This window comes from Astatotilapia calliptera, chromosome 12 (genome assembly GCF_900246225.1).
Source record: "Astatotilapia calliptera chromosome 12, fAstCal1.2, whole genome shotgun sequence".
NCBI lineage: Eukaryota > Metazoa > Chordata > Actinopteri > Cichliformes > Cichlidae > Astatotilapia > Astatotilapia calliptera.
Genome location: NC_039313.1, coordinates 33,825,087 through 33,841,938, shown reverse-complemented (window position 1 = coordinate 33,841,938; position 16,852 = coordinate 33,825,087). Strand labels below are relative to the sequence as shown.

The window sequence follows — 16,852 nt, the reverse complement described above, 5'->3', positions numbered from 1 at the left end:
TTGGTGACTTCTCAGTTGTGGTAAAACATGAAGAAGAAAGAATGTAAATTTAAAAAAAAAAAAAAAGAAGAAGCAGAACAGCCTTTAAATAAGCTACAATAAAGTAGAACGTGCAACTCCGGTGTTACTTCAGCTTTCTGGAACAGTGATGAACACAAACAAAATCTGAAATTCTCGACAGATTTCCCATGAGTGCATTATGCCCAATTTTTCAAGTAGCGTTGAGTTAAGTATTTCACTTATAACGTGGAACTGAACTATGAAGATTTTTAATATTTTTTCACCTAAATTCAACTTTATATTTATGCAGTTTCATCTTCATTTGTAATGATATCATCAAAGCCCATTTCCCAACAGTGCATTGTGGGACAAATTGATCCATTAAAAATGGTCGTTAATCAACTCAGAAAATATTTAGTTAAACAGACCAAACAAACTGTTCTTTCTTCTTTAGTTAGTTAAACAGACCAAAGTAAGCTTTTTTGCCATTATTTTTAATTTTTTTGCAAGGAGTGAAAGTATTTGGACGAGATGGCGGCGCGCTAACGCCATACGGATTGGTTAGCAAATCTGAATTTATAAATGGAATGGGTTGAATGCACAGACGCACATGCTAACCATTGCTAAGTAACTCACTAATAAAATGGCAGAATTTCACTCACTTGGAGTGAGCAGAACTTCTTGGATGGTCTGTACCATGTAGCTATATGTATTTTTGTGGGTTTGATTTTATTAGTTCCACTGAGACTTAATGTCTCATTTACAAGAGAGACCTAGGCAAACATATTAGGATTACAACAATAAAAGAAACATTTGTTTCCGTGTTCTGCTACTGGAAACTGAATTTCCCGGAGGAATCTACCTGAGCGATTAATAAAGTTCTATCTATTAAAATAACTAAAAATAATACCTGGGTGTTATTTTCAATTCTTTGATATTAGTGCTTATATGGGTGTCAAGTTTTAGATCCAACAGAAAATTCTTACTAATCTGCACCGAACCACCTCTTGACATGGGCTCATCAACCAATTTGGAACTTTTAACCAAGACTGGATATTTAGAAAATACTTCCAGTCAACAGTTACTCAGTGTCAAAATGTTTTCTGGGCACTTGTGCGCTATATTTTATCTGTGATGTGAGCTGGTCTTCATTTTGCCGAAGCAGCACCTTTAACTTGATTTGGATCTTGGGAAAGCAGACAAAGGCACATCTCATTCTGCTGGTTATCTGTGCTGGTGTGGCCGAAAAACGTGCTATGAGCACGGAGAGAATTACCTGGTTGTGAGGAATAGATTTCAAACCACAGCGTCAGCATGAAATTTGGGACACAAAGGCAGATGTTTGCCTTCTGTGTGAATAAAAATTGCTAAAAAACCTCAAAGGGGACACTCACCAAATTTAAATTAGGTATAATTTTTACTTTTGTAGGAGGAGTCACTGAATCTTTCTCAATTAAGGATCTGACTGAATATGCAGTCAATTCTTTTAGTAGGTATATTTGACACATAACAGAACCAAACAGTGTACTGAGGTTCAGTACTTGGATCTTTACAGGCAATGTGAAAGGAAGTAATGATCCCAAACGTTCCTGCAGACACCTGTGAGTTGGTAATAAATCTGTTTCTTCCATCTTGAATCCAGTTCTGTCTGCTTCACTGTCCAAAGAGCAGACAGGTTCAGTTATATTCTACATTAATGGCTCCTCAAATTCACTTTCCATTCCCAAAGCACTTTAAGAAAGCCTTAACATCCACAACAAGCACAGACAAACAGGCAGTTTCTGCTCTTAGATTAACTTGACATTACAGTAAAACAGAACAGAATCTAAATGTTTAACTTTACTAGAATTTGGACCAAGATTGTAATTTATACTAGTCATTTGGCCAGTACCCCATAATGAAAGTCTTAGAGGAATCACACAGTGGTAAAAGTGCATGGACAGCACATACTTGGAGGCTAGAAGCTCACTTCATCTTCTGAGTGAGTGAAGGATTGCTGCTGGGTCATGGGGACTGAGGCCCCAAAGTAAACACAGGTGTTGCGGAGGCAAGTGACTGGGGTTACCCCATCCAGTAGCTAAAGCAACACACACAGTCACGGAGACTTCAGTAAGTAAGACTTCAGTAAAGCATATGGACCGGACCGCTGAGATTTTGAGTTTCCTGTCAATTAACAAATTTCTTATCAAGCCTCATTTAGGAATAACAAGAATTTCACTATTAAAAGATGCTGATTAGTGGCTAATGACTAGGCATTACTCTCACAGTGATCCACCCATGTGCCCCCAGTGTCTTGTTTTTGGATTGTGGTCATGCAGGTGGTCCATGGAATTCAAAGAAAATAAATGAGGGAGGAGGTGAGCAGTTATTATCTGGCTTTGTGAAAAAAAATAAATCTGTCTAAGAGCATTTGTACGGCAGATATGAAATTACTTTTGCAAAGAATATGTGTTGGTGTGCCAGTTCAAAGGGGGAAAGGCTAGAAAACATCATAAATCTAATTTTGGACGCTATGCAAGTGTCAGCGTATCTGCGTCTTTAACACTTGGACAGTTTTTCCTGAGTTGGGATTTCAAAATCTTTTAAGACCTTGCTCGCCAAAACGAAAACACTACTTTGCTTGTACAAATTTTCCTAACAAGAACTCTTATTATTAAAAAGACACCGATTAAACGGGGCTGGATTAAAACACTGCAGGGGGCTGGGTTAGTGGTGGTGCGGTTTAAGGTACCAGTGAGACAACGAAATATGATCCAGGAAGTCCAGTTGAAGTAGTGGCCTTAGCGGTGTTAAAAGGCTTATCGGATGCCAAACACTGCACAGCAGTGTGTAATGCCCACAGTCGGGACTTTACAACTTTGACCATTTTACAGTTGTAACTTTATCTCTTGTTAGGAAAACAGCTCAAGCCATCTACCAATTCTATGCACTTAATATTATTATATATACCTGAATGAATTTAACTGTGCACAAGTCTTTTAGATGGCATTGCAGTTTTGTTTTATTCTTTATTTTTGTAACCTGGCACAGCTGGTGTAGCTGGCTTGATGACACAAGTGTGCAGTCACGTTGATCTTTACCACCATTCCAATGACATGTCTGTGCAAGAGCTCACTGCTAGCGTTCTTTCTTTGTATTTTTTTTAATGAGCTTTTTGCATCAAAGATTGATAAACATTTTTTGAAGTTCATTTAGTTGTGGTTCTGACACTGAAATGCTAGTTTGTAAGTCCATTTAAATAAGTGAGAAAGTAGCTAAAACAGTATGCAGTAGAAAATGCATATGTGGGCAAAAATGTTTTGTTTTTTTTAAATAGCTAGCAATCCTAAAGCATAAAACAGAAAGAAAAACACATCCAGAGCGAATATCGTGCAACACTACCTACTGACAGCATCTCATAACAACCACACCCTCCAGATGTTGCATTGCAGTGTTCAGTAAAAGCAACGACAACACCTGCCATGAAGTTAACAGGGTTTCCTGTTAACTTGACTGCAACTCAATAAATTATGAAATACATGAAAATATGACACAATCAGAAACTCAACAAAAACTCCTGGTCGCTGTGTTACAAACTGGAGTTTATGTAATGTTTAGTTCACCTCTGCTGGGGGTGAACAGCTGTTACTGCATAACCAATATCTTCCAAGTGTGTTTATATATGTGTAAACACACCACTGCACTGCATACCAAAACCCAGACGGCTTCTTCCTGAGCTGCAAGGTTCTTAAACTGTTGTTTTTACACTATTTATTCTCATTAGTATACACTGACTAATCTTATTGGATGCACTGGAGAATTCATGTTTTCATATTTCTAATATCTTTTTGGAAAGAGCATTTGATTATGTATACTGTTTGATTGTACAAAAACAAATCTGACAGTCCATGTTGTTTGTTAAAACAACAGAAAACAGTCGGATCTTATTCTGTCATCCCGTAATTCTGTATTTTCTGGAGCTTTGTCAGCTGCATTACAATTATAGATTCTTATATATAATTTCTCATACAGCTTGGCCTTAGCAAACAAACAGCACCTGGAACCCAAAAACTGGAAAATACACACATACGTAAATCAGCAATGTTCTTATAGTGTGAGTGTGAATGTGAGAGAAAGAGAGAGAGAGTGTGAGTCTATGTATGTCTTTGTCACAAATGTACTTGATAAGGGTGGGAGCCTGCCCCCAAACCCAAGGCCAGAGGCAGACAGAGATGGAAACAGGACAACCACGCCAACCACAGCCCCCAGGAGTACCAAAGACCTGAGACCACACATCCGTGCGTTCATCCAAGCAAGAGAAGGAGGTAGGCCCCAGATGGGGAGCCCAAGGCCAAAGGGTGAGAGTCCTAGAGAACCAGAGGCAACGGGCACCCTGGTACGATTCAAGGGCCCCAGGTGCCCAAGAACCACACAGCACCCGGCAGAGAACCCCCCCCCCCCCCCCCCCCCGCCTTAATGGGCCAGTTACGTACCCCGGAACCAACAAGCATCTGTATCCGGGGGAGGGGCAGAAAAGTCCAGCAGGGACTATGTCCCACAGGGGCCAAGGCTCAGGAAGCCCCAAACACAAGCCCAGCCATGGACACACGCTCATTCAGTCCACTCACTCACTCTCACTCACCCACTAGAGATACACAGTGAGACTTTTTTTTTTACCACTAAAATATGCTGTAGTTTGGACCACCAAATAATTTAAATAAAAAGGTTCATACCCTGCAAAAAACAAGCAGATACACAAAATTACTGTCAGATTCATGAAGTTGTGCACTGGCCTATTTTGTTCTTTCCACTATACGCAAGCTAGCAAATCAAAACCAACAGGCATCTGCAGTAGCATGAACATGCTACCCATATACTGCCCTGCACCCATTTCTTTATTTAGGAAAACATGTTTACCTCTAGCTCAAGTGGAGAAAATGGTAACAGCATTGTAAGAGAGTACGTCTAATGCAAGAAAACAGCAGAAAGTCTGACAGAAGAAACTTAAATAAGTGGACTTCGGAGCTGACAGGATGAGAAAAAAAACCAAACAAGTTTTCTGGGAAAATAATATACTGTAAGTGATGACATCCACAAATAATTTGTCATTTTTAACAGAAGATACGATAGTTTAAGATAAGACCAAGAATACTGTAACATGCTTAAATTAATTGGTTAAAGCCCATATCTTTCCCTTCAGTATATTTTCTTTACGTCCTATTTTTTAAAATAATGACTCTATTCTTAAAAAAAACTTTGAATCCTAATTTTTATTGATTTTATAACATTTGTTTTGTTTTATTCTAGGCTTGTGAAATTTTATCACACTCAATAAATTTGATCTACAGCTAACTGTCTTTCATGTGTGAAAAGTTGCTACAGGAAATATTTCCCACCATTGACTGTCATTAAAAAGTTCTTTCTGGAAAAGTGGAGTAGCATTCCACCTTAATTTGGAATCACTGGTTTGCAAATAAATATGCAGCCACTGGACGAGAATTTGATCCAATGACAGGTAACAGATGTGGTGCTATAGAATAATTCCTTATTTTATTCTTAGGAAAGATTAGCAGATTGAAGATTTCATTAGCCTGCAGCTTTCAACAGTGTAACAGATGGGAACTTTCAATAGTACAGTGATTTCTTTAGAAACAACACATACTGTACCAGAATATTTTTCCTCGGCATGATTGGGAAAATGAATCTTATGGAAAATATTATTTTGGGCTGGTGGACGTCAAGGGAAATTCCACACAGCATGACAATTTACTTTATTTTGGGGGGGTTTATAAAATCCTCTGTCACCTCTGATTACAATGAGCTGAATGTATCAGTTACACATGTGGCATACATGATATTATACCTGACTTTTCTTTGTATACTGTGGCCACCTTGGCTTTCGGAGTTGTGGGGGTTACATATTGTGTACCGCCTGCCTAAAAAGTACTTGTTTCTAAATGTGGATCAAAGGAGTCATTGTCATTTCTTTTCAGCGGAGCTCATATTAAGATGTATTCCATTTGGGAAACATACAAAGCAAATCCTCTGTAATCAGTGAAGGATAATGTCCTCCAAACAACAACAGAAAAAGAGTAAGACTACAATGATTCAAATCCATGTTTTGAATTTGAATCCGATGTGTAGATTTAAAGAGAGCAACAGGAAACGTGAAAGTTTTGGAAAATCTACCCAATTGTTAGTCCTAAAATGAGAGGGCGAGCTCTCATCCTTGAATGACTTTCTGCAGTGCACATGTCAGCAATGTGGTTTCTTCCTCATCAGCTTATTAGCTTACACTGTAATCCAAAGCAACACATATGAAATCATTTAAAACTATTTTTCAACCAATTTCAGCTGCTGATTAGTGAAGAATTTCCTTAGCACCAACTTTTTTACAGCAGATTTATGGTCCTGTGTTGGTGTCCATTTGCACTTCTACTGAAACTACCCAAAGAGAAGGATAATAGGAATCACACCAACAAGCAAGTAGACTATTTCTAAGAAACTCTTCGTCTTCTCTGTAACACAACCAACACAAACATAATTAAGAGTAGAACTTCAGCTGCTTGATGCTTTGGCAGTGCCTCCAAGTGGCAGTGGAGAGCTTCAATATGTAGACATGCTAGCACTGACTCAAGCAAAGCAGTGCCACAATGGAGCCTGCAGAGCTCTATTTTTAATTTCTTCTTATTTAGCAGTGTAACTACTCAGGAGCTGGTATTTAAGTTTGCTTATCTTCTAAACTGAATTAAAACAATTAGACACTCCATTAGTCTTTGCTTAAACTGCTAATCCTATGACCCAGACACAAACAAGCTGCGGATGGATAGATGGATGGATGGATGGAAACTAAAGCAATTCCATCAGATCTTGCCTGATGAATCCATAACAATACTCCACCAACTATAGCATACATAAATACTAAGACCTTATGATGTAGAAAACTACTTGTATACATCATTAGGGCCGCTAAGCTATATTATGAGTCAGATATTATGAATCACCAGAGACTGAATCACTGTTTTCTATAGCTTTAAAGCAATTTGTTTGCACAGAATAATAAAAGTATTGTTTTAAATATAACTATATATTTATTTAAGGTAGCTAAACTTTTCCTATGCTTCACTCTATTTTTTAAACTACAACAGCAATGTGTTAGGATATTAAAGTTACAGAATTTAAAATTTGCCGTCATCTCTTTTGCAAATGTTGACATGGACACTAATGGAAATATATGTAAAACACTAAATACTCTCAGAGTATTATTGTTAAAATTTGGCTTGTTTGGAAAACTCCAGGAAAGCAAGCGAGTGACAACACTTTGATGCACTGTGTTACAAGTAGCAGTAAGCAGGTACATCTGTTTTATTAATCATTAATATGATACACGAAAAGAAAATGTGGAAACATTTCGGTCAAATGACAGCTTGTTATTTATTATCTTTTGCACCAGCTGGTTAAAAAGTGGCATATATTTTCATTTGTGAGGTGCATGAAGGGATGTGGTGGCAAGCTTAAGCCTTGCAGGATGTCTGTCTCTGGACAGCTCTTGCAGTGGAGAGCTCCAAATTTACACACCCGTCCAAAATCACAAAGTGCAAGCAAGGCAATTGGCTTGACAGCACATGTAATAGAGACTGCAAAACCTCGTCGCCCAAGGGCCCTCACCAGAGTAGCAGTGGAGGAGAGTGGCGGGGGGTTGGCTCTCTTAAAAAAAAAAAAAGAGTTTGGGATCAGCTTTGTGAGGCTTCTCATGTCAGTCACATACACAAACTTATTTTTGCTAAGTATCTGGAGGTTGGATCCGCAGTGAAATGTGCAGTGTGCGTGTTCGTGGCACTGGTTTTACTTGGCACCACAAATGATAGCTCACTTTTAATATAGAGTAGAGAGTTAGAGAGCGCAGAATTCTTGAGGCAGACTGTAAAAACGTAGCAGCACAATGGACAATGAGCGTGGCTGTGGTTTGGACTGTAGGAAGATCGCGGGGAGCCTGATGGAAACCTCGCAGGACTGCCGTGAGCACGCGAGGTCAGGACATATGCTGACATGGACTTCTGAGCCCGAGTCAGAGCCAGAGCGGAGGGAAACCGAGGCCTCACGTCTGTTCAGCAGCGCTCTGCTGCTCCTCTTGTTTGTCTCTGAATTTATGTCAAATGTTAGTCCTGCCTGATGCAAAATGCAACACTAAGACCCCAGACATGGATGTATTCTGCACACATTAAACACAAAGCAGTTTCCAAAGTGCAGCAGGTTGATGATATGAGTACGAATATTTGATAAAGAACACAACACTACATATTCATTAACTGAACTATTTGGATAGGATCTTAAAAGGCCAGCTTCGCTATAATAGTTCCTTTTGGCGTGAACTGGATTAAGAATACAAATTCAGCACAAATGTCTCTCTCCAGAAAGCACACAAAAAAAGTATCTACAAATCTTGTTAGCAGCTTCATGTTGGAGCTTCTTTACTTGCCTTCACATGGTGAGAGGTACAGTAAGGGGTAGGGCTGGGCTATTCATCTGATTTTAATTTAATTAACCATAACTTCCAATATAAAGAAAACAAGACATTTGGGATAAAAATATTGCTTTTTGCATTCGTTTCCACTGCAAAGCTCTCTTTTATTTCATGTCATAAAATCAAGCACACCCATTTCCTTTACAGAGGAGTGCATTTGCCTCTCCCTAAAAGCCCAACTCAGTCACCAGCACAGAGTTCAAGGAAGCCTACTTTAAAAAGATTTCTACATTTACAAAGAGAAGTTTCTTTTGGAACTTCAATAAGTTGTTGTTCACTATCTTTTTTTCAAAATCTATGAAGCCAGAGATATAAATGAAATAATCTGACAGCCATGCATCGTGGTTAGATCATGTTTACTTCTGCACAGGGACATGTTTGCCATTTAGATCCCTTATATTCAAGATTCAAGTCAGTTATCTCCAAAACTAAGCAACTGACAACCAAATAATCTATATAAATGGAGAAATAACACTACATACCAGAGACAAAATACGTACATTTGATCTTGTGGGAAACTTTCCCTTTAACAAATCTATTTTAACATCAAAAAATGGAACCACCAATCGAAGCCAGGAGACTAAAACTATTTGCAAATTCTGATAACGCCTTTGGTTTCCCCCAAGCCAAACATCCATACAGCTCACTAAGCATCCCATTCATCCAAGTTTCCTTTTCCAAATCACATATTGAATTTCATTTATGTCTGATGAGAGCAGCAGCTCTTTTGTTCAGTCTTTTTTGTGATGTGTTGGCAAAGCCCCCCTCTTTCACAGCCAAGCAGTCAGGAGGAGCCTGTTGTTCTAAAAAATGAGACAGGGCAACAACAGGGCAACATCTGATTAGCATTCACTGCACTATCTCCACTCCCCTGGTATTTTATTACCACAGGTGCAGGGGCATTCATTGATCAGATGCACGCTATAGTTGAGGTTAGGCCTTAATTGAAAACAGCTCTATTTATACACCTGCAGGCACTAAAGGTCTCTAAGAGAGCCCAGGGAGGCTGAAGAGAAGAGAAAGGAAGGGGGGAGAAAACAGAGTAGTGACAGAACTGTGAAAAAAGACATGCCTTGGGAGACATAGGTTAAAGCCTGCAGAGAAGGCAAAAGGCATTCCCAAAACAGCATGGCTACCAAGTGCCATGAGAGAAGCATGCAGGTGCAGAAATCTTTAGGAAAGAACACATGTTTGAAGCAAACAGAAGTGATTTGTTGAAAATACGGAAAAACAATTTCTTTTTCAGCCAACAACTACATTTATTCTGTTTACCGTGCTGCTGCCAGTCTTTGTTGCCAAAGTCGTTTTTCAGAGCCTTGTACTGATTGTGTTCAGCCACATTGCAGGTGGTACTTTGCATCCTGGGGCCCATGTTTTCACAATCTGACCACAACAGGAGGTCAAGGGGTCTGTGTGGTGGAAATCCAATCAGAAAAACCACAGAGGAAAGAGAAATCTGCATTTAGACAGAGAGGGGGACGCAGCTCAGACGTGCAACTTTGATGGGGAAAGTTTGTAAATGATGTACAGCTCTTTTTCTGTCATGTCAAGGTCTTTTACAGGATGTCAAATTTCCAAGTGTGGGAAAGCTATGAAAGCTGTTAATCAGTTCAAAAGACATACGTGAGGGGGGTGAAAAGGTGCTCAGTCAGCTATAGGTTGTTGGCACCGGAGTGGGTCAGACACTGACTAATAAAAGTGTGAGAAAACTTCAAAGACAGCTGATACAGCAGATGATTATTTAAGGATTAAATTTAATGCAATAAAATTAACATTAACGTTGCTATAAGCTATCACTGACAGAGAACAGAATCAGATCCCACATGGAGAGTTTTCTTTTTGAAATAATGTAACACGTCTGTTAAATACCTTTGACGGGATTAAAAAAAAAATCATTTGCTAGAGTTAAGTCAGCTCAGAAAAATATGGCATAAAATGTATGAGTGAGGTGTATTTCAGCTATGGCCCATTATTTACAGAGGCAGTTGTGTGTATGTGTGTGTAAAAGTTTGTATTCTATGACCAGTTGGACCAAGTGATTGCTGGAGATTGCAGACAGTCGCTAGTGTGTAACTGATTGCTCAACTTGGTATAAAATGTGCCAAAAACATCATTGCGATTACTTTGGTTGCTAGCATGTTGCTGCAATCACAAGTCTGCCAACACTCGCAAACACCTCGCCAAAAAGTAGTGAAACTTGAAATAGTGTGTTGCAAACCAGAAATTTGAATGCTCACATTTAAAGTAAAAGTTGCACCTACTGAAATATGCTGAATGCAGCAACAACACATTTGGTGTAAGACAACTTTGAAAGTAAATGTTTGCATACTGCATCACACTTCTCCATGTTTCATTAGAGGTAAGCAAAGAGAGTAAAGAGAGTAAACAATGAGTGTTTGCAGATCAGTCTTCTGTGCAACTGCAGAAATCTGCGAACAACCGAAGCAATCACAAGGAGTGCTTTTTGTGTAGCACCCTCATTGCGACCAAGTTCACCTGGAAACAGACAGAATTCTCCAGCAGCCAATCAACTACTGGTTTGGGAATACACATTTTGTCCTAGCAACCAGTGGTTACCAGACGGTTGCTGACCAGTCTCAAGGCCTTTGTAACTGGGACCTAAATGAACAAAGTACTCTCTAAACCTTTGAAAAAAAAGTGAAGCCAATGCAGAAGTGTGGATGTTGGGCAGTACATTCTAATGCACAACATCAGGAAACTTCTGTGGTGGTAAAAGAAGTCTAACCATAAGTACCCAGTAACCATTTTCCAGCTGAATTTATGAGTTTATGTCAACTCTGACGTGACACCTGGTTTAAAATAAACAAGATGGCAATAGCCAAAACGCAGAAGGCTTGCTGACTCAAGCCTTCAAGCAAACTAATGGGTGACAGTACGGTCAACTTTACAATATAAGCTCCTCCTTGCCTCCTTTTGCTCTCAAAGCTCTTACAAAAAAAAAGAAAGAAAGAAGAGACAGTTGTTTGAAACACAGTCAACATATGAATCAACAGCTGAGAAGCTGATTATGCTGAATGAATCCTTTAAGAACACTTCATGGACAGGGAGATGGGTTTTTTTCCACGGTGACTACGGGACATAATCCATTCTAAGTGTTGTAAATCCAAGCTGACAACAGCTGCTGTCCTCTAAGAAGAAGCAAGCTAGAAATCTCTCAGAGCCGCTTAAAAACAAAAGCTTTTACAAAGATCAATCGTCCTTGGAGTATTCATTTAAAATCGGTCTGATTGGATAATGTGAAGAATCCAATTCTGTAGTCCAAACACTGTTAAGAGCTTACAAATATGATCACAGCCTTTGGAAACGGTTTCATGGATGTAGCTCTTGGAAAGGGAACAGACTACTGTGTGTATAACATCCCAATGTTCCAGTACAACATTTCCGTGGATCCTGTTGGGACAAGATGAAAGGCTTTGTGCCCTAATATCACTGTAACTGCAGGTGTGGAGGCTCCCATTTCACGAGTGTCACTGATGTTTAGGGGGCCATGGGGAGGGGGAACGACGAGACATCTGCACGTTTGGATAACCATCTGAGGGTTCAATCAAATTCAACACCTAGCAGGTAAATGTTTGGATACTCGTGTGTGTGTGTGTGTGTGTGTGTGTGTGTGTGTGTGTGTGTGTGTGTGTGTGTGTGTGTGTGTGTGTGTGTGTGTGTGTGTGTGTGTGTATATGATGTTACCTGTCTGGCTTGTCATCAAAGTAGACACCACAAACACTTGGCTTTATCAAATATCTGTGTGATCACTATCCCGGGCAGTATATAGAGGACTTCAGTTTGTAGTTTTGGCTTATTTTTGTTAAGATTCTTTTTTATATCTAAATTTAAACAGACAGGGAGACCTTGTTCAAACAAAAGTCAGAGGATGTGAAGTTGATGAGCTGGTCTCATTTTCTCTGTCTTTTTAAAATAATATAAAGTGCTAAAAAAAATGCAGCCATGCAAATCAGAGCTATAAGGAAAAAAAATCTAATTTTACAACCTGTCAGGCTTTTATTAACAGTGCAGAACTTCTGCCAAAAATGCATTTCCTTTCCAACACATGGTTCATTCAGGAAGACAGAAATTGTGTCTCATAGCCACAGGGAGAATCTAAACGATATAGTGACCTATGATGCATAAATTAAAAAACAAAACAAAACATGACTCATATACAGTTGCGGTTCAAAAACAGTAAGTCTATGTCAACATAATAATTTTTCAGTTGATATCAGACAAAGTCAAGTTACTGCTTGCTTCATTTGTATTTTTTTTTTTTACAGATGAGGACAAAATTATTAGCCCCCCAATGAAGATTTCTTTTTCAGAAAAACCAAGAATTAGCAGGGTTAAAATTATTACCCCCCTGATGCTTATACTCAAGTGTGAATCCTTTTTGTTGAATAACAGCCTGCAGTCATTTATTGCAGTTTTCGACAAGTCTCTCAAACACGCCTCCTGAGCAAATCCATTCTTCTTTGGCAAATCTCTCAAGCTCCTCAACATTTGATGATCTTCTGGCATGGACCTTGGTCTTCAGTTCACCCCACAAATTTGCAATGGGATTTAAATCAGGGCTTTGTGCAAGCCGGTCAGTAACTTTAACTTTGGTCTTCTGGAGGGAGTGACATTCTCACTGTTGTGTTGGAGGATAAAGAAATGACCCAGAGCCAGTTTTGCTACTGACTGCTTGAGTTTTTCTTTCAGAATCCTTCTTTCTTCACGATTCCTTCCACCCTGACAGAATTCAAGGTGTTCCAGGCACACTTGAGCATCTCTACAGCGTTTCACTGTGAGGATGGTGTCCTTTGGGTTGTACATCTCTTCCTTCTTTCTCCAAATGTAAACATTGTCTCTGGGGTCAAAGAGCTCTAGTTTCACCTCATCTGACCAAAGGACAGACTTCCAGTATATATAATCTGTCTTCAGGTTGTCCTTAGCATACTTCAGTCTGGCTTGAAGGCATCTCTTTTGCAGAAGTGGAGTTGTTTGTTTTTTTTTTACTGTGCAGGGTGCCAATGATTGTCTCCTTTGAGACTACAATTTACAACTTGGCTAAGTAATTTAGTGTCTTGGCAGATGTTCTTGGGTCTTTAGACACATCTCTCACTTTTTTCCCCCAGTCGTTCAAATCTTTGCTTCCTACCTCTGCCAGACTGGTGCTGCACTGTGTGGCTCTCTTTGAATTTCTGATTATACTTCTCGCTTCAGTTCTTGACACTTGAAAACACTGTGATAAGTTTGTATATGCATTTTCTGCTGATTTCGTTTGTGTTTAACATGATGCTTTCTCAAGTGACATCTCAAACTCTTGCTGAAGTTTTGATACTACGTAAATTGGAGAAAAAAAATCCCTTAGTCTTAACTTGATTTTATAGATTAGAGCATTGCAAAATTAAAGAATATCATTGCATGCCAGCGGTTTGTGCTATGGCTAAAAATAGCTAACGATCCCTTATAACATTGGCCCTGGTATTTTTTTTTTGTCTGAAATCAATCAGAAATAACAGAAATAATTGATGCTTTCTAAAGAAAGTATGTTTCAAAGTGCTATGTTAAAAATCTCTTGCTCTGTTAAAGAAGGACAAACATTTATTATTAATAGTGAGGGGCAAATACTTGTGTCCTCATGTGTAATTGTACCTGCACACCATCTCCATCATTTGAGAAAAACAAACTGGTACTTTCCTTCTGAACACTACTGCATGAATACACAGTGTGATTAAATGCAAGTAGCTTTATACTGATGAACACCCAGTCAGACTGGTGAGGTTCGAAATACTGACAACCATCATCTGCCACAAACAAAATTGCTGAGAGCTACAGTACTTTGTTTTGTTTTTAGAGTTTTGCTCAGTAACAGTCTAAAAGCTCCACCTGTTGTTGGTGTTAAGCAGAACTTACTGGTGCATGTGTAGATGTCTGCTGCCATGGATGCTGTGCCTTGGTGGTTTAGCCAAAATATATGTTGAACAAGGGTAGAATGGATCCAGCCAGAGACACCATGGATGGACAAAGCCACTTTGACATCACCTAAATTAATGTCTGGTTTAAAGCCTTAATAAAAACATGACCTTTATTCGGTTACTTATGGTTCGTATTAAATGGTAAATGGCCTGTATTTGTATAGCGCTTTACACATTCAGTCATCCACCCATTCACACACTGGTAATGGCAAGCTACATTGTAGCCACAGCCACCCTGGGGCACACTGACAGAGGCAAGGCTGCCGGACACTGGCGCCACTGACCACCACCAGTAGGCGGTAGGTGAAGTGTCTTGCCCAAGGACACAACGACCAAGACTGTTGGAGCCGGGGCTCGAACAGGCAACCTTCCGATTACAAGGCGAACTGCCAACTCTTGAGCCACGATCGCCCCAAAATTAAAAAACTAAAGGTTTGGTGCCAACATAAGGTTTTAAAAAGCTCTTTCCTTGTGGAAGTTTTAATTCTACTACCGTATCTGTCAAGATATGTGTAAAAACAACAGTAAGCTAACCCAACAGATGGAGCTTATGTCTAAGAAAAAAAAAAAAAAAAAACAGTATATATAATAAATAATCCCTGTTCATACACTGGAGTACAGCCTGACTTTGCTAACGCAGCCAAACATCAAACAAGACACAGCGGTGGGTATTTGACTGTAATATATTTCTCTACTACTGAACAGTTGTTAATCACAGCGCAGTTCTTGCACCAACCTACATGTGCAGACCCGCCATCATCTGTTTTTCCCAGACTTCAAGTCTTGGCCCACTTGAAAAAGACGAATCAAGCTAAAATGCTGAGTCCGGCAAGTTGTTATTGAGCCAAGCTTTGGTCATTAGAAAGCTAAATAGCTCCTTGTTTCCTTTTGTGTGTTTAATCTTAGCTGGAGCGGGTATAATTTATTATACAGTGAACAAAATTTGGCTGGAACAAACACAGGACTAGCTAACCTGGTTGCGCTAATCTTAAACCTCTATAGAAGCCCGATCAGTTTACCCCTCTAAAGCTTTCTTGCACGCCGCTTCCTCTTGTTCCACCAGTCGTCTGCTGCTGGGCACCGTGTCTTCGGTAGCTGATCTGCTGAGCTCCGCTCTCAGTGTTCTTGGCAACACAGTTCTCTCGGAGGTTTGTACCCACTCACCCACGTTACATACTGCCAGAGCAGGCGTTGAAAGAGAAGCCGCTCGCCCTATTACAAGTCAGTGTACCATCAAAATGATTTTGAAGTTGTTATTTTAAAAAGAAAATAGTTACATATTATTGCTTTAACAAGGGATCAAAGTCCACCAGATGGAGCTTAGGTTTTCCTTCTCATTATGCACCCCTGCAAATCTGAAACGATGTGAAACACCCCAACAGTAAAGACAAATAAATTTGCTTGACGTGAGCTGTGACACTGTTTACACAGAAAAGTTGGTACTTTGACAAAAATATGGCTCGGGATATAAGATCTGGTTAGGAATGGAAACAGCTCAAGCACAGAAACTGATTCACGGGGAGCCCCCTGGCTTCAACCGCAACTACAGAAAAAGACCCAAGGAAGAGACTGAGGATCACTCAACTAAAATATTATTCTTTCACACTAAATGAGAAGTGAATATAATGAACTACAGAACAGTAACTTTTTTTTCCCCTTTCCACTGTGACTGATTTTAAAATCCTCTGACCACATTCGGACTGTAAACAGCCTCATTTAATTTTCCAAATATAACCCAACCTCTTCTAGCATTTAACTGGTGCTTTGTGTGAATCTGTCTCTCCTGGTCAGTCGTAAGGACAACACCTCAGACAGCACAGTGGGGTCAGTGAGAAGTTAACTCACACTGGCCGGCTCCTGTCGTAGAAAGCGTTGCTCTTTGCAGCCTCTGCAGCCTGCACAGCTGCTTTCCTCTCCTCAAATTCCTCCCTGCTCAGGACCGTGCCCCTGTGGCCGTGTTCCACCAGCTTAAGGGCCAACTCCTTCTGCTTGAGATGAGAACAGAAGAAGAATCAGTGAAGAAGAGGGAGCATGCTTTACAGTCAAGGCTGGATATTGTCAGACGTTTGCAGTGCCGAATTTACAAATTGTGGCCTCTCAACTCACTAATCACCACAAGAGTACTGACAGATAAAACTTGAAATTTTCTCAGCTGGTTTTTAGGATTTACTTGTCACGCTTGTCTTTCGATTGAAAGGTGTCATTTCACTGCCCTGCCTAAAAGTATGGAAGCGATGACCTGCTCTCCGACACCACCACATTTTTAGTTTTATGGGTTCAGGATGATTTCATTCCTATTTCCAGATCTATTTCTGTTGTAAGTGTGAGCATTAATGTATGTCAGCAGGGATTTTTAGCTACATTATTCCGATCGTCACTT

The 16,852-nt window shown here is 39.7% G+C and overlaps 1 protein-coding gene across 6 annotated transcripts in view; it reads right to left on the bottom strand.

Annotated features, from left to right (window-relative positions):
- Positions 1-16,852, bottom strand: part of cfap299 (cilia and flagella associated protein 299) — an 88,002-nt gene that overhangs the window by 69,208 nt on the left and 1,942 nt on the right. For 5 of the 6 annotated variants that reach the window (XM_026186884.1, XM_026186881.1, XM_026186882.1 and 2 more), the window contains exon 2: positions 16,318-16,460. In XM_026186884.1, coding sequence (XP_026042669.1) covers positions 16,318-16,460 — 143 coding nt within the window. The remainder of the gene's footprint in view (positions 1-16,317; positions 16,461-16,852) is intronic. The other variant, XM_026186886.1, reaches the window with a different exon arrangement.